Source organism: Neophocaena asiaeorientalis, unplaced genomic scaffold, assembly GCF_003031525.2.
Source record: "Neophocaena asiaeorientalis asiaeorientalis breed wild unplaced genomic scaffold, Neophocaena_asiaeorientalis_V1.1 scaffold49, whole genome shotgun sequence".
Taxonomy (NCBI): Eukaryota; Metazoa; Chordata; class Mammalia; order Artiodactyla; family Phocoenidae; genus Neophocaena; species Neophocaena asiaeorientalis.
Window position 1 is genome coordinate 4,216,693 of NW_020172456.1, and position 26,647 is coordinate 4,243,339.

The 26,647-nt window shown below is 40.4% G+C and overlaps 1 protein-coding gene across 1 annotated transcript in view; it reads right to left on the bottom strand.

Moving 5' to 3' along the window:
• Positions 1-26,647, bottom strand: part of TTLL5 (tubulin tyrosine ligase like 5) — a 306,995-nt gene that overhangs the window by 268,025 nt on the left and 12,323 nt on the right. The window contains exons 4-6 of the mRNA XM_024737788.1: positions 19,048-19,130; positions 17,224-17,330; positions 5,314-5,444 (exon numbers count right to left, since the gene is read on the bottom strand). Of these exons, the coding sequence (XP_024593556.1) occupies positions 5,314-5,444; positions 17,224-17,330; positions 19,048-19,130 (321 nt within the window). The remainder of the gene's footprint in view (positions 1-5,313; positions 5,445-17,223; positions 17,331-19,047; positions 19,131-26,647) is intronic.

Below are 26,647 nucleotides of genomic sequence, written 5' to 3' on the forward strand. Positions count from 1 at the left end.
GGCAGGCCCTAAGCAAGTAATTAGACACACCGAGCTCACAAAGAGGAAGTGAGGGAGCTACATACAGCAGTGCCGAAGAAAATGACCAGACCTGTCTGAAGACAGTACCCCCCGTGGTGACAAGCGGACGCAGAAAATGCTCGTTTTCAGAACAGGGAAAATCTAGCTAAATGCAACTTCTGCCATCTAACGCGTTTAATAAATCTTACTTTGTGGACTAGGCTTATCAGAAGTTTCTGCTGCTTCTGGTGCTTCACATTTATCATGTTCTTGAAATTCTAAATATCAAAAAAAGTGTCTTCATGCTAGGCCTTTCTCCTTGATTTGCTGTATTTCAGAACAAGGATTGATTTCTTTCACAGGTTCCAAAAATGTGGGTCAGAAGCAAAGCAAGGCAAAGAGCTTGGCAGCCTGTCAGGATAAAGATATACTAGACAGGGCCTGCAGCTCTTTCTGGTGCCTTCCCGGTCCTATGGTGGCAGCATGCTCAATCTAATGGAAAGAGCACTGAACCAGGCGTAGGAAGATCTGAGTTCTAATCCTGACTTTTCTAATTCCGGGCAATCTGCTTAAATTATCCAGTCTCATCTTTAAAATGCGAGGTTTAGTCATTTGAATTATGAGATCTCTCATAATCCTACTATTATGATTCTATAAATTTACTGATTACTTTGAAATCCAGTCATCTGAAATTAACTGGCTGACATTAAAGTTTTGCTCATTCCTTAGAATTATTTCTGTCTCTCTTGCAACTAAAGATGACCAGAGGATGCAATTCTGGGCAGTGAGAAGTAAACAGAAATCTGCCAGGGCGTGGGGGGAAAGTTCTGCTTTTCTGATATTGGCGCCACCCTGCCTTCCTTCTCCCTGCTTAGAAAGCTGTCCACAGCTGGGGAGTGGCTGCAGTTGGCAAGATTCTTAGTTAGGTTCTTCGGGGTCACAGACCTCCGACTGTACTATATACTGTTACACTAGCAACAGTGGCACCAGGAATCTAGCAAGATCTGGTCTGTATATTCCAAGCCCCACATTTTAATTACTGGGAACAGTTTGGCAGTATCCAGGCTTTCACATCTCTTGAGGCAGTGTTTGGTCTCTGGGCTAGGTCTCTACAGAGATGGATTTCAGGTTTTTTCTTATTAGAACAAAAAGCTATACAAATTCATGAGATCTGCCTTGGCTGGTCTCTCTAGAGTCTTCAGGCAATCCTCATATCTGTTCCTTATCAGTTCCCTTTCAAAGGCTCTTTCACAGGCTAGTCACATGCCTTTCTGCTCCTCTCAAACACCCAAACCCATCCCTAGGCCCCTCATTCCTGGTATGTGCCCTCATCACCCTCTCACCAAGAAGGCTGGGAATCTGTAACATAAACACACTCACCTGCTTTCCTCTCCATCTAAAATGTTACCTGGATGACCATTTAGCCTTCTTCTTTCTCTCCTTTTAGGGGAGAGACACGCCCTCCTTCCTGAAGCTCACCCTTCTACTTGGGCTCTTGACTAAACCCTCTCCTGCCTCCTCTGGGACCTCATTCCCTTGCTCATATCTTCAAGGTCTCTCTCCCCTCTGATTTCTCTGTAGTTCCTCTCTTCCTTTTTCCCTTCCTTGGTAGTAACATCCACCTCCATATCTGCAACTTCCAGAGCCTATAACTGGCCAGAACTCAAAACTGCCTTTACAACTGCCTGCAAAACATCACCACATGCAGGCCTGTAGGCACCTCAAATCCACACCAGGTCCAAAATGTGACACTCCTCTTGCCCTTCAACACTTTTCCTCTACGTCAGTGGTCCCCAACCTTTTTGGCACCAGGGACTGGTTTCGTGGTTCCACAGCCGAGGGGTTGGGGAGTGGGGGGCAGGGGTGGTGGTTCAGGCGGTAATGCGAGTGGTGGGGAGCAGTGGGGACGATGGGGAGCAGCAGGTAAAGCTTCACTTGCTCGCCCGCTGCTCACCTCCTGCTGTGCGGTCCGGTTCCTAACAGGAACCCCGGGGGTTGGGGACCCCTGCTCTGGTTGGGGACCCCTGCTCTACATTCCTCGTTACACTCCCTGGTTAAAGACTTAATGCTCCTCCCAGCTTCTCAGACTCACACCTTTGATCTCTGCCTCACTACTCACAGCCACTTAGTAAACTGTGTTTATTCTACCATTCTTTCCACTGCCTCCGTTCTGTTCCAGCTACCTAGCTCAGTCTAACTACACTTCTTACCTGGATTATGACTTCCAAAGCGACCACTGTATTTCTTCCCCCTGCTCCTTCCAATTCATTTCATGCAGTTATTTTCCTAAAGGCCAACCTGTTCATGTCACTTGCCTTCTCAAAAATGTCTTATTGCCTGTGCTCAAGCAAGCACTGGAAGGTCAGGAACACAAGTGTCATGGAGAAAAGGGAATTTCTGAGTTATAATATGCTAGGTAGACAGCAGAGGAAATGAAGAGAACTTAAAACAGACTTTAGGAGGAAGAGGAATGTCTCTTTGAAAGAGGAAGTAGTAGGAAGAGGCAAGTTTCTCCCCTAATATGTAAACTTAGCAACACAACTGACCTACTAATGCTGGATTTCTCCCCAGTGGATTTAAGTGTAGAGGTCACGGACTCTGGACTACTGGCAAAGAATGACTGGCATCCTGGCAGGACTGAAACCAAGAAGCTTCCTCTTTACCATCACATCTTCCCTGGTCCCTCTTCTACCACACAATAAGTCCCCGCTGTGGTCTTTGGGAGGCAACAGCAATGAGGGATTTGTTTTGAGACTGAAGAACATCATTTGCCTGTAATAACTGCCTTGGGGCTCAATGTGGTAGCTTTGGGTTGCAGCTATATTCATTCTATTTGTGCTACTGACCCTTTGAATTCATTTTTGTTAGAATGTAGAAACTATAAGAGTTTGAATAATATGCTGAAGAAACGGGGCTTCCCTGGTGGCGCAGTTGTTAAGAATCCACCTGCCAACGCAGGGGACAGGGTTTCGATCCCTGGTCTGGGAAGATCCCACGTGCTGCGGAGCAACTAAGCCCCTGCGCCACAACTACTGAGCCCATGTGCCACAACTACTGAGCCCATGTGCCTAGAGCCCCTGCTCCGCAACAAGAGAAGCCCGCGCACCGCAACGAAGAGTAGCCCCTGCTTGCTGCAACTAGAGAAAGCCTGCACGCAGCAACAAAGACCCAAAGCAGCCAAAAATAAATAAAATGAAATAAATAAATTTATTTTTTAAAAAATATGCTGAAGAAACAATTCTACTGAAACACAGGTCAGGCTTGAATGCATGGAGGAACTCTAACTCTATCCAATCTTCTGAATGAGCATCCAGCCCTCAAACTGCCTCCAAAGGGTGGGGAAGAACCACAGAATAAGAGATAGCAGAGAGGAGAAAGGTAATTTTCAACTTAATATCCCTTTAGTGTTTACTAGGAAATTATTCTGGACTCTGATTTCTCAATAGGAATTCAACAGCAGGGAGTTCATATCAGGAATGCTTTTATGTTGCTAACATGTAAGTTGAAGTATTTTTATGCTATCATGTTGGCTTATTACACAATTTTTTACTTTTATTATATAACTATACATCTCTACATAACTTGAAATAGGAAATATTATTGCACATTTATTAAGTACCCATCAGGCACCACTCCAAGTGCTTTCCATGTGTTAACCTATTTAAATTTCCCAACAACACTACAATGTCAGTACTAGTAACAGTCCCATTTTACAGAGGAGGAAGCTAAGGCACAGGAGGTTTCAATAACATGGCTAAAAATCCCATAACAAAAATTCCTAACTATAAATGTTCAGCTTTGAGTGCACTGTAGCTTTGAAGTTAACTTAATTCATCTAGTGAATACTCTACTCTGACCCATTTCAGAGCCTTCTGTGGGCAAACACTGAACTGCCAATCACTGGTCCCAGCGGGGTAAACAAGTGCTCTCAGAAGAATGGCCTCCCCAAGGTGGGAGCAAGAGACCCTGTGACCATTCCTGATGCAAGTCCCAGAGGATGAACACCGCACTGTGTGACCAGACCAGACCACTAGGTCCAACAGGTTAAAAGAATCAAATGTCAGGAAGTCTAGAGAAAAATTTCTCTTCCTCTCTCCATGCTTCCTCTACCTATAAGACAGGAAAAGTCTTTTTCTTGGACTTACTGAGAAGAAAACTGTCTTGCTGTCCTCTCTGTGTGTCATAACTGATCCTCCTCACAGAAGTGACTTCTCCCATGGGTGGTCCTGGGAAATGGTCATTGTGTGCATATGCCCACTGTCTTGGCCACAAAGCACAGTGGTGAGGAGCCTGGCTTCTGAAGCCAGACTGCAGGGTCTGGATCCTAATCTCACCATTTGCAGCCACATAACTTACAGAAAGTTACTTAGCCTCTCTGTACCTTCGTCTCCTCACCTATAAAGCTGGGAACAATAACAGTACCTACCTCAGAATAGAGGCTCCACTTAGAAGAGGGCCTAACAGAAGGGAAATGTTCATTAAGTGTTAGCTATTATTATTTTTCCTATTTAGACTCTCACAAAAGACCTGCCTCACACCTTCTCTGTATTCGTGCCACTTCTGTGCTCTAAGCCTACTGAGGCAGGCATTGCCCGCCATGGGGGAAGAGTCCAAAATAACCCATCTCCTCTGCTTGGACCTGGGGAGGTAAGTTCACTTCAAGACAAAAGAAGCAATGAGACTTAGATGCAGGCCATGCATTCCCAGCCAGCTTTACCACCAACACAGCAGACGTTCACATGCCTATTTCGCTCCCATGAATATTTTTCAATTAGTCTGTACTCCAAGAAGAGAGAGTGTGACTAACTGGTACCTCTAAACCCTAACACCAAAAGATGCATGATATGTGTACCCCAAAGAACATAAGTCACACAAGTCCAAAATTCGAGGGGACAGGGATATTCCTTAAATGACAAGAGGAAGAGAGATACCAAAAAGGATGCATATGTAGTTCATATGCAGAAGTATATCCATCCTTACATGGGCACTAACTCTTGTCAATGACAAAGAGACTTTTTGTAATAAACAGGAGCACATTTATACAATACCAATGTGTCCTTACATAAATGTCCTTATTAAGAATAAATACACACATATACGCTCAGAACAGTTTTAAAGTTATCTCTGCAATTGTTTTACTGAAGAAACAATTTTTTAAGGATCTGAAAAGCCCTGATTGGCTCCTGACTTGAGGCAGCCCTTGGAGTAAATCTGCCCCAAGTTCAGCTGCTGAACCAAGTTCAGCTGCTGGGGAGGGGGGATGGGGGACGGGGGAGGGGGGTGAGAATGGAGCATGAGGAGTCAAGCACTTACTACAGAATTCCGCGTACTCAGCTGGCAGCAGGAAGGTCTGAGGGAGGATATGAAAAGCCTTGAATCCGTGCGTATGCTGCATCCGAATGATGTTTTTGTACAGTCGGTCCTTCCGCGTTAGTTCATACGACCTAAATTTCATAAAAGCATTTCCATTTCAGTACGCTATGACTCAGAGGTTATCCTGTGTCATCACATACTAAAGAGTTCACAGTTCATGAGCAGTTACTGAGGACAGTATTATATCCCAAATCTATCACTTTGTCAAGGAAATGATCACCTTAAAACTAGGGCAATAAATGCTACCTATCAGGGAGTGTAATCTGGCAAACTACAAAAAGGCACTTCAGTTGGCCTCGACTGGATTCAAGAGTCTATGGTTTGTTGCACTATTTAAAAACCATCTAAGAATCTTTGCTGTAACCATTAAAACTGCATTCTAGCTGTTCCTCAGTTCAAAATTTTCACGTTGATTTCTTAAAATCGAAGGTTGCTTTGCCAAATGTAGGTATCACCAATACTTCTTTCTTACCCACTGTCCTCTTCAGATCTAGAGCAGAGATCCTCAAATTTTAGTGTACATAAGAATCACCTATAGAGTTTCTTTAAAAACGAATGTTCCAGGGTCACATCTCTCAAAATTCTGCGATGAAGTCTAGGGCTCTGCATTTTGAGTGTGGACCCCAGGTGATTTTGGTACAGATGGTCCAGAGACCACAATGTAACAGTGATTTAGTCTAGATCAGTAATTTCCAAACTTGACTGAGATACAGATCACCTCATTGCTTTTAAATATATAACTTTCTAGGTATATATTTACCTAGAAAGATTAAGCACCTAGAAGGTGCTTTTTAAATATACACCTTCCCTGGAGATGGTGATGCCTTGAGTCTGCAGTAAGACCTATGAATGTAAAGTACCCCTAGTGACGCTTATCATTAAGGAATTAGAAACAATGAACCAGGCTGAGGGGACCTTCAGGATGGTGGAGGAGTAAGACGTGGAGATCACCTTCCTCTCCACATATACATCAAAAATACATCTACATGTGGAACAACTCCTACAGAACACCTAATGAACGCTGGCAGAAGACCTCAGACTTCCCAAAAGACGCGTGGCTGACAGGGTCTTGGTGCTCCAGCCGGGTGTCAGGCCTGAGCCTCTGAGGTGGGAGAGCCGAGTTCAGAACGTTGGTCCACCAGAGACCTCCCGGCCCCACATAATATCAATCAACAAGAGCTCTCCCAGAGATCTCCATCTCAACGCTGAGACCCAGCTCCACTCAACGACCAGCAAGCTACAGTGCTGGACACACCACGCCAAACAACTAGCAAGACAGGAACACAACCCCACCCATTAACGGAGAGGCTGCCTAAAATCATAATAAGTTCACAGACACCCCAAAACACACCACTGGATGCAGTCCTGCCCACCAGAAAGACAAGATCGAGCCTCATCCACCAGAACACAGGCACTAGTCCCCTCCACCAGGAAGCCTACACATCCCACGGAACCAACGTTACCCACTGGGGGCAGACACCAAAAACAATGGGAACTACAAACCTGCAGCCTGCGTAAAGGAGACCACAAACACAGTAAGTTTAGCTAAACGAGAAGACAGAGAAATACACAGCAGATGAAGGAGCAAGGTAAAAACCCACCAGACCAAATAAATGAAGAGGAAATAGGCAGTCTACCTGAAAAAGAATTCAGAGTAATGATAGTAAAGATGATCCAAAATCTTGTAAACAGAATGGAGAAAATACAAGAAACATTTAACAAGGACCTAGAAGAACTAAAGAGCAAACAAACAGTGACGAACAACACAATAAATAAAATTAAAAATTCTCTGGAAGGGGCTTCCCTGGTGGCGCAGTGGTTAAGAATCCACCTGCCAACGCAGGGGACACGGCATTGAGCCCTGGTCCAGGAAGATCCCACATGCCATGGAGCAACTAAGCCCATGCACCACAACTACTGAGCCTGCACTCTAGAGCCTGCGAGCCACAACTACTGAGCCTGCATGCCACAACTACTGAAGCCCGCACAACTAGAGCCTGTGCTCCACAACAAGAGAAGCCACCGCAATGAGAAGCCCACACACCGCAATGAAGAGTAGCCCCTGCTCACCGCAACTAAAGAAAGCCCACATGCAGCAACAAAGACCCAACGCAGCCAAAAAAAAAAATGCTCTGGAAGGAATCAATAGCATAACTGAGGCAGAAGAACGAATAAGTGACCTGGAAGAATAAAATAGTGGGAATAACTACCGTGGAGCAGAAAAAAGAAAAAAGAATGAAACGAACTGAGGACAGTCTCATAGACCTCTGGGAAAATATTAAACACACCAACATTCGAGTTATAGGGGTCCAGAAGAAGAAAAGAAAAAGAAAGGGACTGAGAAAATATTTGAAAAGATTATAGTTGAAAACGTCCCTAACATGGGAAAGGAAATAGTCAATCAAGTCCAGGAAGTGCAGAAAGTCCTATATAGGGTAAATCCAAGGAGAAACACACGAAGACACATATTAATCAAACTATCAAAAATCAAACAGAAAAGAAATAATATTAAAAGCAGCAAGGGAAAAGCAACAAATAACATACAAGGGAATCCCCATTATGTTAACAGCTGATCTTTCAGCAGAAGCTCTGCAAGCCAGAAAGGTGTGGCAGGACATATATAAAGTGATGAAAGGGAAAAACCTACAACCAAGATTATTCTACCCTGCAAGTATCTCATTCAGATTCAACGGAGAAACTAAAACTTTTATAGACAAGCAAAAGCTAAGAAAATTCGGCACCACCAAACCAGCTGTACAACAAATGCTAAAGGAACTTCTCTAGGCAGGAAACACAAGAGAAGGAAAAGACCTACAAAACAAACCCAAAACAATTAAGAAAATGGTAATAGGAACATATATATCGACAATTTCCTTAAATGTAAATGGATTAAATGCTCCAATCAAAAGACACAGGCTCGCTGAACGGATACAAAAACACGACCTGGGGCTTCCCTGGTGGCGCAGTGGTTGAGAGTCCGCCTGCTGACGCAGGGGAACTGCCGATGCAGGGGACACGGGTTCGTGTCCTGGTCTGGGAAGATCCCACATGCCGTGGAGCGGCCAGGCCCGTGAGCCATGACCGCTGAGCCTGCGCATCCAGAGCCTGTGCTCCGCAGTGGGAGAGGCCACAACAGTGAGAGGCCCGCGTACCACAAAAAAAAAAAAAAAAAAAAAAAAACACGACCTGTATATATGCTGTCTACAAGAGACCCACTTCAGACCTAGGGACACATACAGACTGAAAGTGAGGGGATGGAAAAAGATTTCTACGCAAATGGAAATCAAAAGAAAGCTGGAGTAGCAATTCTCATATCAGACAAAATAGACTTTAAAATAAAGACTATTACAAGAGACAAAGGACACTACATAATGATCAAGGAATCAATCCAAGAAGAAGACAGAACAATTGTAAATATTTATGCACCCAACATACCTTAATACATAAGGTAAGTGATAACTGCCATAAAAGGGGAAGTAGACAGTAACACAATAATAGTAGCGCACTTAAACACCCCACTTTCACCAATGGACAGATCATCCAAAATGAAAAAAAATAAGGAAACACAAGCTTTAAATGATACATTAAACAAGATGGACTTAATTGATATCTATAGGACATCCCATCCCAAAACAACGTAATACACCATCTTCTCAAGTGCTCATGGAACATTCTCCAGGATAGATCATATCTTGGGTAACAAATCAAGCCGTGGTAAATTTAAGAAAATCAAAATTGTATCAAGTACCTTTTCCAACCACAACACTATGAGACTAGATAGCAATTACAGAAAAAAATCTGTAAAAAATACAAACACATGGAGGCTAAACAATACCTACTAAATAACCAAGAGATCACTGAACAAATCAAAGAGGAAATCAAAAAACACCTAGAAACAAATGACAATGAAAACATGACGACCCAAAACCTATGGGATGCAGCAAATAGCAGTTCTAAGAGTGAAGTTTATAGCAATACAATCCTACCTCAAGAACCAAAAAAAATCTCAAATAAACAACTAACCTTACACTTAAAGCAATTAGAGAAAGAAGAACAAAAAACACCCAAAGTTAGCAGAAGGAAAGAAATCATAAAGATCAGATCAGAAATAAATAAATAAGAAATGAAGGAAACAATAGCAAAGATCAATAAAACTAAAAGCTGGTTCTTTGAGAAGATAAACAAAATTGATGAACCATTACCCAGACTCATCAAGAAAAACAGGGAGAAGAAAACGGAGAAACTAAAACCTTTATAGACAAGCAAAAGCTAAGAAAATTCGGCACCACCAAACCAGCTGTACAACAAATGCTAAAGGAACTTCTCTAGGCAGGAAACACAAGAGAAGGAAAAGACCTACAAAACAAACCCAAAACAATTAAGAAAATGGTAATAGGAACATATATATCGACAATTTCCTTAAATGTAAATGGATTAAATGCTCCAATCAAAAGACACAGGCTCGCTGAACGGATACAAAAACACGACCTGGGGCTTCCCTGGTGGCGCAGTGGTTGAGAGTCCGCCTGCTGACGCAGGGGACACGGGTTCGTGTCCTGGTCTGGGAAGATCCCACATGCCATTGAGTGGTCAGGCCCGTGAGCCATGGCCGCTGAGCCTGCGCATCTAGAGCCTGTGCTCCGCAGTGGGAGAGGCCACAACAGTGAGAGGCCCGCATACCACAAAAAAAAAAAACAACAAAAAAAACACGACCTGTATATATGCTGTCTACAAGAGACCCACTTCAGACCTAGGGACACATACAGACTGAAAGTGAGGGGATGGAAAAAGATTTCTACGCAAATGGAAATCAAAAGAAAGCTGGAGTAGCAATTCTCATATCAGACAAAATAGACTTTAAAATAAAGACTATTACAAGAGACAAAGGACACTACATAATGATCAAGGAATCAATCCAAGAAGAAGACAGAACAATTGTAAATATTTATGCACCCAACATACCTTAATACATAAGGTAAATGATAACTGCCATAAAAGGGGAAGTAGACAGTAACACAATAATAGTAGCGCACTTAAACACCCCACTTTCACCAATGGACAGATCATCCAAAATGAAAAAAAATAAGGAAACACAAGCTTTAAATGATACATTAAACAAGATGGACTTAATTGATATCTATAGGACATCCCATCCCAAAACAACGTAATACACCATCTTCTCAAGTGCTCATGGAACATTCTCCAGGATAGATCATATCTTGGGTAACAAATCAAGCCGTGGTAAATTTAAGAAAATCAAAATTGTATCAAGTACCTTTTCCAACCACAACACTATGAGACTAGATAGCAATTACAGAAAAAAATCTGTAAAAAATACAAACACATGGAGGCTAAACAATACCTACTAAATAACCAAGAGATCACTGAACAAATCAAAGAGGAAATCAAAAAACACCTAGAAACAAATGACAATGAAAACATGACGACCCAAAACCTATGGGATGCAGCAAATAGCAGTTCTAAGAGTGAAGTTTATAGCAATACAATCCTACCTCAAGAACCAAAAAAAATCTCAAATAAACAACTAACCTTACACTTAAAGCAATTAGAGAAAGAAGAACAAAAAACACCCAAAGTTAGCAGAAGGAAAGAAATCATAAAGATCAGATCAGAAATAAATAAATAAGAAATGAAGGAAACAATAGCAAAGATCAATAAAACTAAAAGCTGGTTCTTTGAGAAGATAAACAAAATTGATGAACCATTACCCAGACTCATCAAGAAAAACAGGGAGAAGACTCAGATCAATACAATTAGAAATGAAAAAGGAGAAGTAACAACTGACACTGTAGAAATACAAAGGATCATGAGAGATTACTATAAGCAACTCTATGCCAATAAAATGAACAATCTGGAAGAAATGCACAAATTCTTAGAAAAGCACAACCTTCCGAGACTGAACCAGGAAGAAAGAGACAATATAAACAAGTCAATCACAAGCACTGAAATTGAAACTGTGATTAAAAATCTTCCAACAAACAAAAGCTCAGGACCAGACGGCTTCACAGGCGAATTCTATCAAACATTTAGAGAAGAGCTAACACCTATCCTTCTCAAACTCTTCAAAATATAGCAGAAGGAGGAACACTCCCAAACTCATTCTACGAAGTCACCATCACTCTGATACCAAAACTAGACAAAGATGTCACAAAAAAAGAAAACTACAGGCCAATATCACTGATGAACATCGATGCAAAAATCCTCAACAAAATACTAGCAAACAGAATCCAACTGCACATTAAAAGGATTATACACCACAATCAAGTGGGATTTATCCCGGGAATGCAAGGATTCTTCAATATAGGCAAATCAGTCAATGTGATAAACCATATTAACAAATTGAAGGAGAAAAACTATATGATCATCTCAACAGATGCAGAAAAAGCTTTTGACAAAATTCAACACCCTTTTATGATAAAAACCCTCCAGAAAGTAGGCATAGATGGAACTTACGTCAACATAATAAAGGCCATATATGACAAGCCAACATTGTTATCAGTGGAGAAAAACTGAAACCATTTCCTCTAAGATCAGCAACAAGACAAGGTTGCCCACTCTCACCACTATTAATCAACATAGTTTATGAAGTTTAAGCCACAGCAATCAGAGAAGAAAAAGAAATTAAAGGAATCCAAATTGGAAAAGAAGAAGTAAAACTGTCACTGTTTGCAGATGACATGATACTATACATACAGAATCCTAAAGATGCTACCAGAAAAACTACTAGAGCTAATCAATGAATCTGGTAAAGTAGCAGGATACAAAATTAATGCACAGAAATATCTTGCATTCCTATACACTAATGATGAAAAATCTAAAAGAGAAATTAAAGAAACACTCCCATTTACCATTGCAACAAGCATAAAAAAATACCTAGGAATAAACCTAGTAAGGAGACAAAAGAACTGTATGCAGAAAACTATATGACACTGATGAAATAAATTAAAGATGATACAAACAGATGGAGAGATATACTATGTTCTTGGATTGGAAGAATCAATATTGTGAAAATGACTATACTACCCAAAGCAATCTACAGATTCAATGCAATCCCTATCAAATTACCAACGGCATTTTTTACAGACCTAGAACAAAAAATCTTAAAATTTGTCTGGAGACACAAAAGACCCTGAATAGTCAAAGCACTCTTGAGGGAAAAATGCAGAGCTGGAGGAGTCAGACTCCCTGACTTCAGACTATACTACAAAGCTACAGTAATCAAGACGATATGGTACTGGCACAAAAACAGAAACATAGATCAATGGAACAAGATAGAAAGCCCAGGGATAAACCCATGCACCTATGGTCAACTAATCTATGACAAAGGAGGCAAGGACATACAATGGAGAAAAGACAGTCTCTTCAATAGGTGGTGCTGGGAAAACAATGAAATTAGAACACACCCTAACACTGTACACAAAAATAAACTCAAAATGGATTAGAGAGGGCTTCCCTGGTGGCGCAGTGGTTGAGAGTCCGCCTGCCAATGCAGGGGACACGGGTTCGTGCCCCGGTCTGGGAGGATCCCACATGCCGCGGAGAAGCTTAGGCCCGTGAGCCATGGCCGCTGAGCCTGTGCGTCCGGAGCCTGTGCTCCGCAACGGGAGAGGCCACAACAGTGAGAGGCCCTTGTACCGCAAAAAAAAAAAAGGATTAGAGACATAAATGTAAAAGATAGCTAGTGGGAAGCAGCTGCATAGCACAGGGAGATCAGCTCAGTGCTTTGTGACAACCTAGATGGGTGGGAGGGAGGAAGATGCAAGAGGGAAGAGATATGTAGATATATGTATATGTATAGCCAATTCACTTTGTTATAAAGCAGAAACTAACACACCATTGTAAAGTCATGCAGCTCAATATTAAAAAAGACAGGGCTTCCCTGGTGGTGCAGTGGTTGAGAGTCTGCCTGCCGATGCAAGGGTCACGGGTTCATGCCCTGTTCCGGGAGGATCCCACATGCTGTGGAGCGGCTCTGCCTGTGAGCCATGGCCGCTGAGCCTGCACATCCAGAGCCTGTGCTCCGCAACCGGAGAGGCCACAGCAGTGAGAGGCCCATGTACCGCAAAAAAAAGAAAAAAAACGAAAAACAAAAAAAACCAAACAACCCAATCAAAAAATGGGCAGAAGACCTAAATAGACATGTCTCCAAAGAAGACATACAGATGGTCAAGAGGCACATGAAAAGCCGCTCAACATCGCTAATTATTAGAGAAATGCAAGTTAAAACTACAATGAGGTATCACCTCACACCAGTTAGAATGGGCATCATCAGAAAATCTACAAACAACAAATGCTAGAGAGGGTGTGGAGAAAAGGGAACCCTCTTGCACTGTTAGTGGGAATGTAAATTGATACAGCCACTATGGAGAACAGTATGGAGGTTCCTTAAAAAATTAAAGTAGAATTACCATATGACCCAGCAATCCCACTACTGGGCATACACCCAGAGAAAACAATAATTCAAAAGGACACATGCACCCCAATGTTCACTGCAGCACTATTTACAATAGCCAGGAAATGGAAGCAACCTAAATGCCTATCAACAGACGAATGGATAAAGAAGATGTAGCACATATGTACAATGGAATATTACTCAGCCATAAAAAGGAATGAAATTGGGTCATTTGTAGAGGCGTGGATGGATCTAATGAGACTGTCATACAGAGTGAAGTAAGTCAGAAAGAGAAAAACAAATATCGTATACTAACGCATACACGTGGAACCTAGAAAAATGGTACAGATGAACTGGTTTGCAGGACGGAAACTGAGACACAGTGTAGAGAACAAACGTATGGACACCAAGGGGGGAAAGCGGCAGGGGCAGGGGTAGGGGTGTGATGAATTGAGAGATTGGTATTGACATGTATACACTGATGTGTATAAAATGGATGACTAATAAGAACCTGCTGTAGAAAAAGATAAATAAAATAAAATTCAAAAGTTCAAAATAAAAGAAAAAGAAAGATTGTAAAAACTTTTTTACATAAATAAGTAAGTAAAATAAACTCTTGAATGCAACAGTATGTCAAAATCAAAAAAAAAAAAAGCAAACACTGAACCAGAGGATAAGAAAAACAACAAATTCTTCTACAGTTACCCAGTATTAGTGGTCTCCAAACATTTTTGCTTGGTGCTCCCAATACAAATTTTGGGAAACTATGTATCCTTTTTGTTGGTGGCATCTAAGGTTTTTCATCATAAATTTAAAATGTTCCAAAGGATCCAATGAATGGCAAATATAATTTTAAAATAAAACTATAACAGTATCCTTTTAAGTATATTCAAGGGAACCTAAATAACATCAGGATTCACCAGCCACTGTACATTTTAAAAGTACTATAAAAGGAAAGGCTCTTTTTGTCAGTAAATTTTTCACTTTTTACAATACTATACTTTTAACTGAAAGTAACATATGAACAGGAAAGTACACAAATCACAACTGCAGAGCATGATGAATTTTGGTCACCTGTGTGAACACCACTGAGCATAGAACATTCCCAGCACCCCAGAAGCCTCCCCTACTCCCGCCCAGACATCCCCCAATTCACTTTTGTTTTTACTTCTTCCATTCCATTTCCCCCAAAGAACAGCTTAGCCTAACAGAACATATTTAATGCTTGTAAGTCTTGTACATTATATTATACCTTCTCTACAATGAAAATATGTATACAAATTACATTTAATATTTTTAAGTTTCCTGTGATCATAAGGCTGTACTTGTTATACATATATTGACCTATCATTGTAAGAACATAGTACACAATTCATCAAAACACCGTAAATATTATAAATTTTTATTAAAATGTACATTATACTAACATCAATTTCTCCATTTTGATAACTATACTATGGTTATAACTGATTTAACATTAGGAAAACTGGGTAAAGGGCACATAGAAACTCTATATTATTTTTGCAACTTTTCTAAAAGTCTAAAGTTATTTTTAAAAAATATTACATAAAAAGAGTACACAATAATATTGGAAACACTTCAAGTGTTTGCATTCCTCTTGCATGTGAGTTAGAAGTCTCTGGATTGAAAAAGACTTCTAACTTCTGGTGCTCTGTATTTTCTTAGAAAATACAGAGCACCAGAAGCCATAAAGTATACTGCATTTAGGTAATGGATTATTAATATTCCCAAACATACATGTACAACACATTCAAAGAGAAGTGAAGAAAATATAGGTTAGAATTTATTAATACTGACTGAGTCCAAATTGAGGTGGAATTCCTATACACCCACAGTAATAGTTCAGAAACTATTGAAATAAATAATATACTACTAACAGGAATTAGGAATGCAGTCTCTGCTGTGAGCTATTTTAAGACTGTTTAAATACCTATTTAAAATAGTTGCATCTGATTCACTTCAAGCACCCAGTCACACATTTAGAAAACCAAATCCACATCTTCCAGGCAGTAAGGAAGAAAATAAAGTTTAAATTATTTTCTGCCCATGAAGCTCAGACATAAAATAAAACTGGAACTTGTTATAAAGATTCAATATATACATTTATCTAAGATTATGAAGAAACTATTTGACATTAGAGACAGCATAGGCTGGGTATTTATACACATTGACTGAGTATAAGACAGTAGAACTGAATAATCAAGAAAGAGCCTTCGTTTCTAAAAAATGAGGAGACAAGTATATGAAGTGACCGAAAACAAAACTTGTTAGCATGAGTGAGTACCTGGGGCATAAGTCCTGGAAATAAAATATAACTCAACCACTGAGCAAATAACAAAACTCCTATTAGATTTGCATCTCTTCATTAGACAGATGAGATTAGCTGCCCTCTTCTCCAATAGGTCATGTATCTCTCCATAGTTGAAAATTACTCACTGCTAGAATAAGGCAGGGTTTCAGCATCAATTCTATTCCTATTTTCTCTTTCATAGATGTAAACACTAAGAAACCTTGTTCACAAATGTAATAGCGAACACTTATATAGTGTTTACTATGTGGCAGGCATGTGATGTTCTAAGCACTTATTAAATCCTCACGATAGTCCTACAAAGTGTGTGTCATTAGTACCTTCTCTTTACCAATGAGGAAGCTGACGCTCAGAAAGCTCACTTGCCCAAGATCAGTCAGCAGAACTGCGATCTGGGCCCAGGTTAGCTGGCTGCAGAGCCCGTGCTTCTAGCCACTAGGCAATATTGCCTCTCTAGGCTGATGTTAACCAATGAGACTGGCTGAAGTTTAATATAGCAATATCATTCAATTCTTTGAACTCTTTTCTAATTATATGTCAAAAGTCACAAGATGACCTATCTTTAAATTTTATATTTAATGATCTATCAGCTGACTACTTGATTATGTTCTTCTTCAATTTTGTTAAAGCAAAGAAATGGAAATCATTACCATGCAAAAAGATTCATTATGCTATTACCTGAATTAAACACCAATATTTTTGTTCCTTTCTTTGGAACCCTTGAAATTTTTACACCCTAGGACAATGCACCATATTAAGATTCTAGGTGGGCCGTTCTTTTATAAAGGGAAAAGACGGTAACTATGAAAAAGAAGGTGAGAAGGGAGAACCTATCCACATGAGGGGCTCACAAGCAGCTCAATTTTAGGAAAGAGAATCTATGGGATTTGCAATCCAGAAGTAGTGTATTTTAAAACCATCCATCCTACAGAGTCCTTGCAAAGTCTTCAGGTATGTCCAGGGATGTGAACACCTCAGTCTGATTTGCAGACTGCTGCCCTATATCACAGACTTCTTTTGTTTTTAAAGGATGTTAATTATCTCTGCTGGCTACATGCCTCAATGTCAGGTACCTTTAAATGGAGCAAAGTAGCTACAAGAGCATTACCTGGGAAAGTGATTAACCTTTTGTGCTTCAGAGAGGGTGCGAAGTAAAAAGGGCTTCAGGTGGGATCCTGTCCACATTAGGTTATAGTCAGTGCTGCTTGGGTGAACCTAAGGGCAGATAAAAAGACAAGATAAGAAACACCAGAGGGACTTCACTGGTGGCACAGTGGTTAAGAATCCGCCTGCCAATGCAGGGGACACGGGTTCGAGCCCTGGTCCGGGAAGATCCCACATGCCGCGGTGCAACTAAGCCCATGCGCCACAACTCCTAAGACTGCGCTATAGAGTTCATGAGCCACAACTACTGAGCCCGCGTGCCACAACTACTGAAGCCCGTGCACCTAGAGCCCGTGCTCCACAACAAGAGAAGCCACCGCAATGAGAAGACCGCGCACCGCAACGAAGAGTAGCCACCACTCGCCGCAACTAGACAAAGCCCGCACGCAGCAATGAAGACCCAACGCAGCCAAAATTAAATAAATAAATTTATTTAAAAAAAAGAGAAAGAACCAGAGACAGCCCCTGGAAGAACGATGGAAGTTAAAAGTCACAGAGATTTTTCATCCACAGAGCACTCACAGGGGCGGGTCAGTTAGGATGTGAGCTTAGTAAGACAAAAGCTGAGTGTACAGAACAGAGGGATAAGCAAGTTTAAAGAATGAGAGAGTTGGACAAGTCTCACATGCAAAAAGTAGAATTAATCCTTTTATAAAAGGTCATGATATCTCTAAATATTCTTGCATATCAAAGTGAGAGATGAGGACCCAACCCCAAAACTCCCTTCTCAGACTGTCCTTATATCCTTGCAGATGCTGGGTATAAAGTGATGATCGATCTAAAACCTTATAGTAGCAAACCAACTTAGAATTCATTCATTCATTCATTAGAATTCATTTGTCCATTCATTCAACAATTATGTACTCTCTGCCTCTGATGTGACAGGTACCATGTTAAGCCCTGGAAATAAAACAGCAACAAAGACAGTATATAAACTGGTATCAGAACTTCCTCAAAATGTCTACTTCATACGTCAACCTAGGATAAGAAGCGAGCAACCAGACTTTTATCAACTGTCTCAAAATATCCACAGTGGAAGTCCCTCCAGCATTTTTGCCTTTGCCTTTTGATTTCAAATCCCCATTTTCCCAATTTTCTTTGGGAATAACATACTCCTTGGTTTTAAAGGACCTGGCAATCACCTGCCCCTCCCTTCCCCCAAGGAGTGGACCCTTGACCCAAGCTAGGCTAATCATTCTATCTCCAGAATATGCTTCTTGAGCAGAGAAAGGCACAAGGACAATGAATGCAGTCGATTCATTCCACAGCAGTAAAGGTGGTCTTGAAGACTTCTGTTGCCAGATCCCTGGAGCTACTGCATTCTCTCTTCTTCCAAAAGTCTGCTTTTTCAGCTTTTCCTCTGGTTCTGCTAGCCATTCTATGTACATCTTTACTATAAATCCCTTTTGGTTTATGTTGGGCAGAGTCTGTTTCTGTTGCTTGCAATCAAAGAGGTTTAATTGGGTATTAGACAATTCCTTATGGGAAACTCTGCCTCTAGCCCATGCCTAAAAATACAGCAAGGAAAAAAAATGTTTTTTTCCCTAAAAAAAAGCCCCACAAAATCTTGTGGAAATGTTTTCCATGTATTTCAAGGAAAAACTGGTAAAGTGACTCAGAAAGTCAATGCAAGTTCTGAGTACTTGCATTGTACTCAGGAGTGGTCCCGTGTACTTTCTAGAGCTGGCCCTGTTAGCTGACAGTCAGTTAGGTGGCTAGGATTTTCAGCTTTTGAGCAGATAAGGTAAGGTAGTAAAAATGAGCTTACTTCATGAAATCCATGGGCTGTCAGGATGCTGCGAACCAGGCGACTGTCTGTTCGTACGATCTTGTAAGACAAGTGATAACGTTCTAAAGAAAAACATAGAATCAAGTTCAGTAAGCAGAAAGTTAACTATAGAGAAAGAAATAAACTGTAAGATGGTGGCTGGACTAATTACACTCAGTAACACAATACTGTTATCCTTAGGCTACTATAAGTAGGTTGAGGATTATTTTGGACTAAGGGTCCTAAACCTGAGATTCACTGACTGTCACTAAACATGGATGGGGGTGGGGCGGGGGGAATGACATCCCTGTTTTCACCAAATTCTAGTTCCAACTTAACATTACCTTCAATTAGGAATGTAGGCAACAAAGGAGAATAGTATTAGCAATGCCTGTGACCCTGCCACCAACAGATATCAGGTATTCTAACATTCTTTTACAGTTGTTACAGTTACCTCAAAAAATCACTTATTCTCAAAAAAAAAAATCACTTATTCTCTGGTGGCCTAGTGGTTAGGACTCCGGGCTTTCACTGCGTGGTGCAGGTTCAATTCTTGGTCGGGAACTGAGATAATGAAAGCCGCACAGCACGGCCAAAAAAAATCGCTTACTCCCACAGTATTTAAAAATTATGGCAGTGAACAGACCTACCACTAGATCATGTTATTTAATGCACTAATAAAAGGCATACATATCACAAATTTGGTTTTTAAAACTATTTTGAGAACTATATTTTAATACAATTTATTTTCTTTGTAGTCTTATGTATTTTTAAAATACACTTAGAAAACATTATTCTGAGAAGAGACCCATAAGTTTCCCCATACTGCCAACGCCACCCACTGCACCAAAAAGGCTAAGAACGCTGTTCTAAATAGCCCTCATGTGCAACAATGTTGGTTACCAGCATATCTTAGACCAGAGGTTATAAACTGATGACACAAGGGCCAAAACCAATCTGCAGACATGGTTTGTTCGTTCCTCCTTGTGCTTTAAAAATAAAATTGAATTAATTGCTAACCTTCTGAAACTGGAGGAATTCATATAAAAATCTAGATTTCTGGGGGCTTCCCTGGTGGCGCAGTGGTTGGGAGTCCGCCTGCCAATGCAGGGGACACGGACAGGTTCGAACCTGCACGTCCAGAGCCTGTGCTCCGCAACGGGAGAGGCCGCAGCAGTGAGAGGCCCTCGTACCGCAAAAAAAAAAAAAAATCTAGATTTCTGGACTTCTCTTGAAAACCCTGGCAACCCTGGGCTCTCTCTCTGGCAAGGCAAGAGTCAACCAGAGAAGTGCAAGTGCTCCCTGCAGGACAGGCCTGCGCTGTCCAGTTCAGCACCGTCCCCACCTGACCTGCTTCACTCATTCTTATCTCCTGCCAGGCCCCTGAGGGCATTCTGTGCTTGTGACCCCTGTCTAAGAGGAATGTCTGTAATCACATGAGGTTTCTATATAGCCCCAAAGACTAAAGTTTTCTCTGGCGCATTACATTCAATCTCTTTCTATGCATCACTATAAACTGTTAGCTAAGAATTCTACAGAACGATTTTTTTAAAGGACTGCATACTGAACCATTTCTGAGTGAGTATAATACAGAAACTTATGGACAGGCTCCGGAACAAAATTCAGCCTCTACAGTCAAAGATAAGCATTTCTTTTTATAACTCTATGTGAAAATATTCATAAATTCCTGCTGCTACTTGCCCAGCCCTGGCAGAAACACCATGCCAAGCAGACACAGGAGGACTGGAATGATAAGGCCAGACACTCCATACTTCTCATTCTTGCGGCAAACTTTAAAGCCCAGTTACAAGGTTTTCCCAATGGTCAATCACTATTATGTTGTCTTTGCAATATTTTTATAAGAAAAACAGTGCAAAGTTTAATGTAAGCAGCAGCACAGTACACTGCTCAAGAGTTTGTGTTCTAAGGTTTCCTAAATCTTACCTCTATAAAAACAATCAATAGAAAGAGAAATCAGCTGAACTCTGTTTCATTCCAGCAATAAGCAATATTCAACCATGGATAAATGAACCAATTAGTTTTGTAAACGCTCAATTCATATTATGAAGAAATGGATTTTTTTTTACTTTTATGTTTATTATTTATAAAAATTTTAATTTATTCTTATGCTCAACTGTATATTCATTAAGACTGTAAGACAGCTCAATCCAGGACACATTCAATCTTTGGAGATATATGAACATAATAAATCTAATAAGATATAAAAAAAGGAGTTTGTGTTCTGATTCCAAGTTGGGGAAGGAAAGTACAAGATAGGTGTGGAATAGCTTGCTATGCCAAAAAAGAGGACAGTCACAAGGATTGAGAACATGTCACAAGGATCTTTTTTTTTTTTTTCACTGCTGCGGCCTCTCCCTTTGCGGAGCACAGGCTCCGGACACGCAGGCTCAGCAGCCATGGCTCACGGGCCGAGCCGCTCCGCGGCACGCGGGATCTTCCCGGACTGGGGCACGAACCCGCGTCCCCTGCATCGGCAGGCAGACTCTCAACCACTGCGCCACCAGGGAAGACCTTTTTTTTTTTTTTTGGCACAAGGATCTTGAAGGGGCTCCTCAAGGCCAAATTTGAGGAAATCTGAATATAAAAATGAATACTGACAGAAAAAGATTTTAACTCACTTATAAGAAAGAAAACAACCCATGAATCCACACTGCTAAGAAAGTGAGAAGGTATACTACTGGTTTTCTAGGTCAGAAGTACGATACAAGTGTCATCAAGGCATTGGCAGGACTGCGTTCCTTTCTATAGGCTCTGGGTAGGGTCCACTTTGTTTCCTTTTCCATCTTCTAGAGGCTGCCCCTATTCTTCTTCTATCTTCAAAGCCAGCAATGACAGGTCTAGTCCTTCTCACACTGCAACAGTCTGAGTCTTCTTCTGTCTCCTTCTATTTTAAAGGACTCCTGTAATTACATTGGGCCCACTTGAAGAATCTCCTTATCTTAAGGGTTAGCTGATTAGCAACCTTAATTCCATCTATGACCTCAATTCCGCTTGGCTAAGTCAGGTAACATTTTCACAGGTTCTGGGGATTAGGAGGTAGACATCTTTGGGAGACTATTAACTTTCGCATAGAAGGGAAAGCTCTTCTTTACAGAAAAGCCAGCTAATAAATGTAGAAGGAAAAACTGAAATAGAAAATCACCATTTTACAAAAACTGCAATAGTAAGTGATTCAGACAAGAATCAATGAATTCCAACAGTCAGAGACTACTGGAGAACAGGATATTCATACATCTCAAAATATCATCCCAGAGAATGCTTTTAACAAAGGAGAAGGGTACCTGTACAATGAAGCAATCTGGTAAACACTATCTTAACCAAATGGTCAAACTTGTCATCACCAGTAATGCAATATAATGACATCACATGATTTCTAATGTGATACACTGAGGACATGACTTCATTAAATGATATTCCTACAAATTTTTGTCAACTTTTATTCTTTTTAACCTTTTTCAACCTTTTTAATCTAAACATGTGGAATCAATCTGACAAGCCCAAACTTAAGGACATCTGCAAAGCAACTAGTCTGGAATCTTTAAAAATGCCAATGTTACGAAAGACCAAAAAAAAAAAAAATCCAGTAAATGGTTGTAGATATAAATGAGACTAAAGAAATATGACAACTAAATGCAATCTCTGATTGGATTCTGGATTTGAAAGAAAAAAATAAAGATAAAGGACAAAATTGGAACAACTGAGGAAATCTGGGCAGGGACTGTATATTAGATAAGAGTGTTTTAGCAATGACAGATTTCCTGAGTGTCATCAGTGTACTGTGGTTATAGAGAGGATGCCCTTGTTCTTAGGATAAACATGTTGAATAAGGTATTTAGGTCTGAAGTATGTGAACTAATTTTCAAATGGTTCCGAGAGAGAAAGAAGGTAAAGCAAACATGGCAAAATGTTAATAACGGGTGAAAGCAAGGAAATAGTATACATGAATTCATTGCACTATACTTATAACTTGCCAGATGGTTTTTTTATTTCTTTAAATAAAATGTTCAGAAAACTAAAAGAAAACCAGGTCTTTTTCATTGTGATAACTGATCACTGACAGCTCCATTTTTGTACATAAAAAAGCCAAAGCCTCATCAACTGCTGGGGACCAGGACTGCACCCGATTCTCTGACTGTTCTGCAGTGCTTGCCCCAGGCCACAGAGAAGATGATCGGTCAGGTGTGTGGAAAAATAGAGAATGATTATGTGGGGACTGGGGGAGGAGGAGAATAATAAAAGAAAGAGTATGTCTCTGGAGTTGAACTGCCGGGGTTCAAACCCTGGCTCTACTACTTCCTGCCTGCTGTCTTAAATAAGTTACTTAATTTCACTATGCTCAATTTCCTCACCTATAAAATGGGGTTGATAACAAAGGTACTTATCTCACAGGGTAGTTAAAAGCACTAAATCAGTTAATACATGTAGAGCTTTTAGAATAGGAAAGCTTGCTGATATGCGAATTCCCTGGCTGTCCGGTGGTTAGGACTCGGTGTTTTCACTGCTGTGGCCTGTGTTCAATCCCTGGTTGGGAAACTAAGATCCTGCAAGCTGCACGGTGCAGACCCCCGAAAAAAGAAAGCTTGCTGATACATAGAAAAATAATTTCATACAGTAAAACAGTAAACACATAGTAAAATAGCTACTAATACATATATAAATACATAGTATAATACACAGTAAATTATACATTTTATATAGCAAGTTAAAAAATAAAAATGCTATTAATACTCTTTCTCCTACTTCTCCTAATATAGAAGTAAAATGCAGTCATCACTATGCTCAATGGCAGACCTGATTCTCATGGTATGTAAGCAGTGACCACCTACTTCTTTTTTTTAAAATAAATTTATTGATTTATTTATTTTTGGCTGTGATGGGTCTTCCTTGCTGCGTGCAGGCTTTCTCTGGTTGAGGCGAGTAGGGGCTACTCTTCGTTGCGGTGCGCGGGCTTCTCATTGCGGTGGCTTCTCTTGTTGAGGAGCACGGGCTCTAAGCGCATGGGCTTCAGTAGCTGTGGCATGCAGGCTCAGTAGCTGTGGCATGCAGGCTCAGTAGCTGTGGCTTGCAGGCTCAGTAATTGTGGGTTGGGGGCTCTAGAGTGCAGGCTCAGTAGCTGTGGCGCACGGGCTTAGTTGCTCCGCGGCACGTGGGATCTTCCCAGAACAGGTCTCGAACCCATGTCCCCTGCATTGGCAGCGGATTCTTAACCACTGCGCCACCAGGGAAGTCCCTGGCCACTTACTTCTAATCCAAACCAACTAACTATAACCCAACTCAGAAACATTGAACATGTTCTAAAAGGGGAGTGTAAGAGAGGCAGGGTGGAATGATGGAAAGCAACTGTGACTGCTTTAGGGATTTTAACCCGCATTCATGCTCTGTGTCCAATGGCCCTACAACCAATAATGCTGATTACCAGCGCATATTAGACCAGAGATTATAAAATGGTAACCCAGGAGCCAAATCCAGCCTATAGACAGTTTGTCCATCCCTTGTGGTGTTTTCAGTATAAAGTTGAATTATTTGCTAACCTTTTAAAATTGGAAGAAGTCACATAAAAATCTAGATTTCTAGGCTCCTCCTGAAATAGCTGGTAAGCCTGGGCTACCTCTCCCTAGCGAGAGTCAAATGGAGAACTGCAACTACAAACTGAACCTGTTCAACTGTTCATGACAGAACCACCTTCGCCATGTTTTCCTCCATAAAAAAACAAGAGGCAGGGCACGGTCCTGCTAGCAAACTGCAAAACACCCAACATCTAAGCCTCTGAACACACACGCATCTCACCAATTCCACTATGAGACTGTAGAATTTCCTCTTCAACAACTCACATGCACCGCAGGGGACAATCTGAAGAACTAGGACCCCTGGCAAGTTCCAGGACTGACTGTAGCAGAGTAAAGACAATCAAGGAACCAATAATCTAACTGTCAGCTCAGAAGCACCCTAAGGGGTTTGGTCCAAACTAGCATGGGAAACTAGAATGAAGATAAAACTAACATTCCTTTGACTTTAGAATACAAGAATAACCCCTTCGATGGCAACACAGTGTATCCTTGCCTTACTGTCAGAAAACTGGGTCCTTACGTGCACAGTCGAATACGGTTGTCACTAGCCACATGTAACTTGAGCACTTGAAATGTGACTAGTGTGACAAAGGAACTGAATTTCTCATTTTATTTAACTTTAATAAATTCTATTTTCAATTTTAAAACTGATACTCAATTCAGTTATTGGAAAACTTGTTTGGAACAACTTGAACATAGGAATTGACTACAATTTCAACTATAACATTTATGAAATCTAAATACAGACCAAATGCTTCCAATGAAATTTTTGCACCATATGGAGATGTACTAAAAGTGTACAAAACACACTGGATATAAAATATCTTCACGATTTTTTTATACTGAGTAAAAGTGGAAATGATAATTTGGATTAAATAAAATATATTATTAAAATTAATTTCACCTATTTCTGCTTATTTTTTTGATAAGGCTACTGAAAAATTACATATACAGCTTACATCATATTTCTGTTGGACAGTGCTAGTCTATACAAATCCAAATTTATGAAACTGACACATTCAGATGCAAAATACAAAATACTTCATTCTAGGAAAAGATTAAATTGAAAATATCTGTTGCCCTTAAAATGCAATCCCAGGACTTCCCTGGTGGCGCACTGGTTAAGTCTCTGTGCTCCCAGTGCAGGGGGCCCGGGTTCAATCCCTGGTCAGGAAACCAGATCCCACATGCTGCAACTAAGAGTTCGCATGCCACAACTAAGGAGCCCACGTGCCACAACTAAGGAGCCTGCCTACTGCAACTAAGACCCAGCACAACCAAATAAATAAATAAATACTTTAAAATAAATAAATAAAATAAAATGCAATCCCATTTATATGTTCAAAGTATATACAATTTTGAAAAAAAAACATGGATATGGTGAGGAAAAAAAAATACTCCTGGAATATTTCACAAATAAAGCATATGAAATCTTATTGTATCCAAAATATTAACAGTGAATTCAATGAAACATTTAATAGATAACAGAAAAAACAAGGTTGGAATCTAACACTCTAAGATCAACAGAAGATAACTAATGCCCCAGATACACTTCTCAAGGGGATTTAACTCAGTATTATGATCTGAGCAGATCTATGTCAGCTATTTAAGAGAGAGAGAGAAAAAAAAAAAATAGACCAAGAGTGTTTAACAATTCAGAAATCTGAGGTAGCAACTAACAAACTCATTCAAATTGTTCTTTTCATAAAGGAAGGTGAAGAAAATTATTAAACCTCAAGGAATTGGGAATATACAGAAAATTAAAAAAAACAGAGTTTGAGAAAAAAGTTTAGTGGCTTCTTCCTTAAACACAGGAAGATGCACAGGAAAATAATCCAAAGACTTAGAGGTTCTAGAAAATAGTGATTGCTTGAATAATGGCATGATTACATTGATGGATGCTAATTTCCAATAAATGTTGGGTATTCTACAAAGGAAGGGTCTATTGCCACAGAATACATGGATTCTTTTATGAATCCAAAGAAACCAAAAGAAGTGTGTGTGGGGGGGGA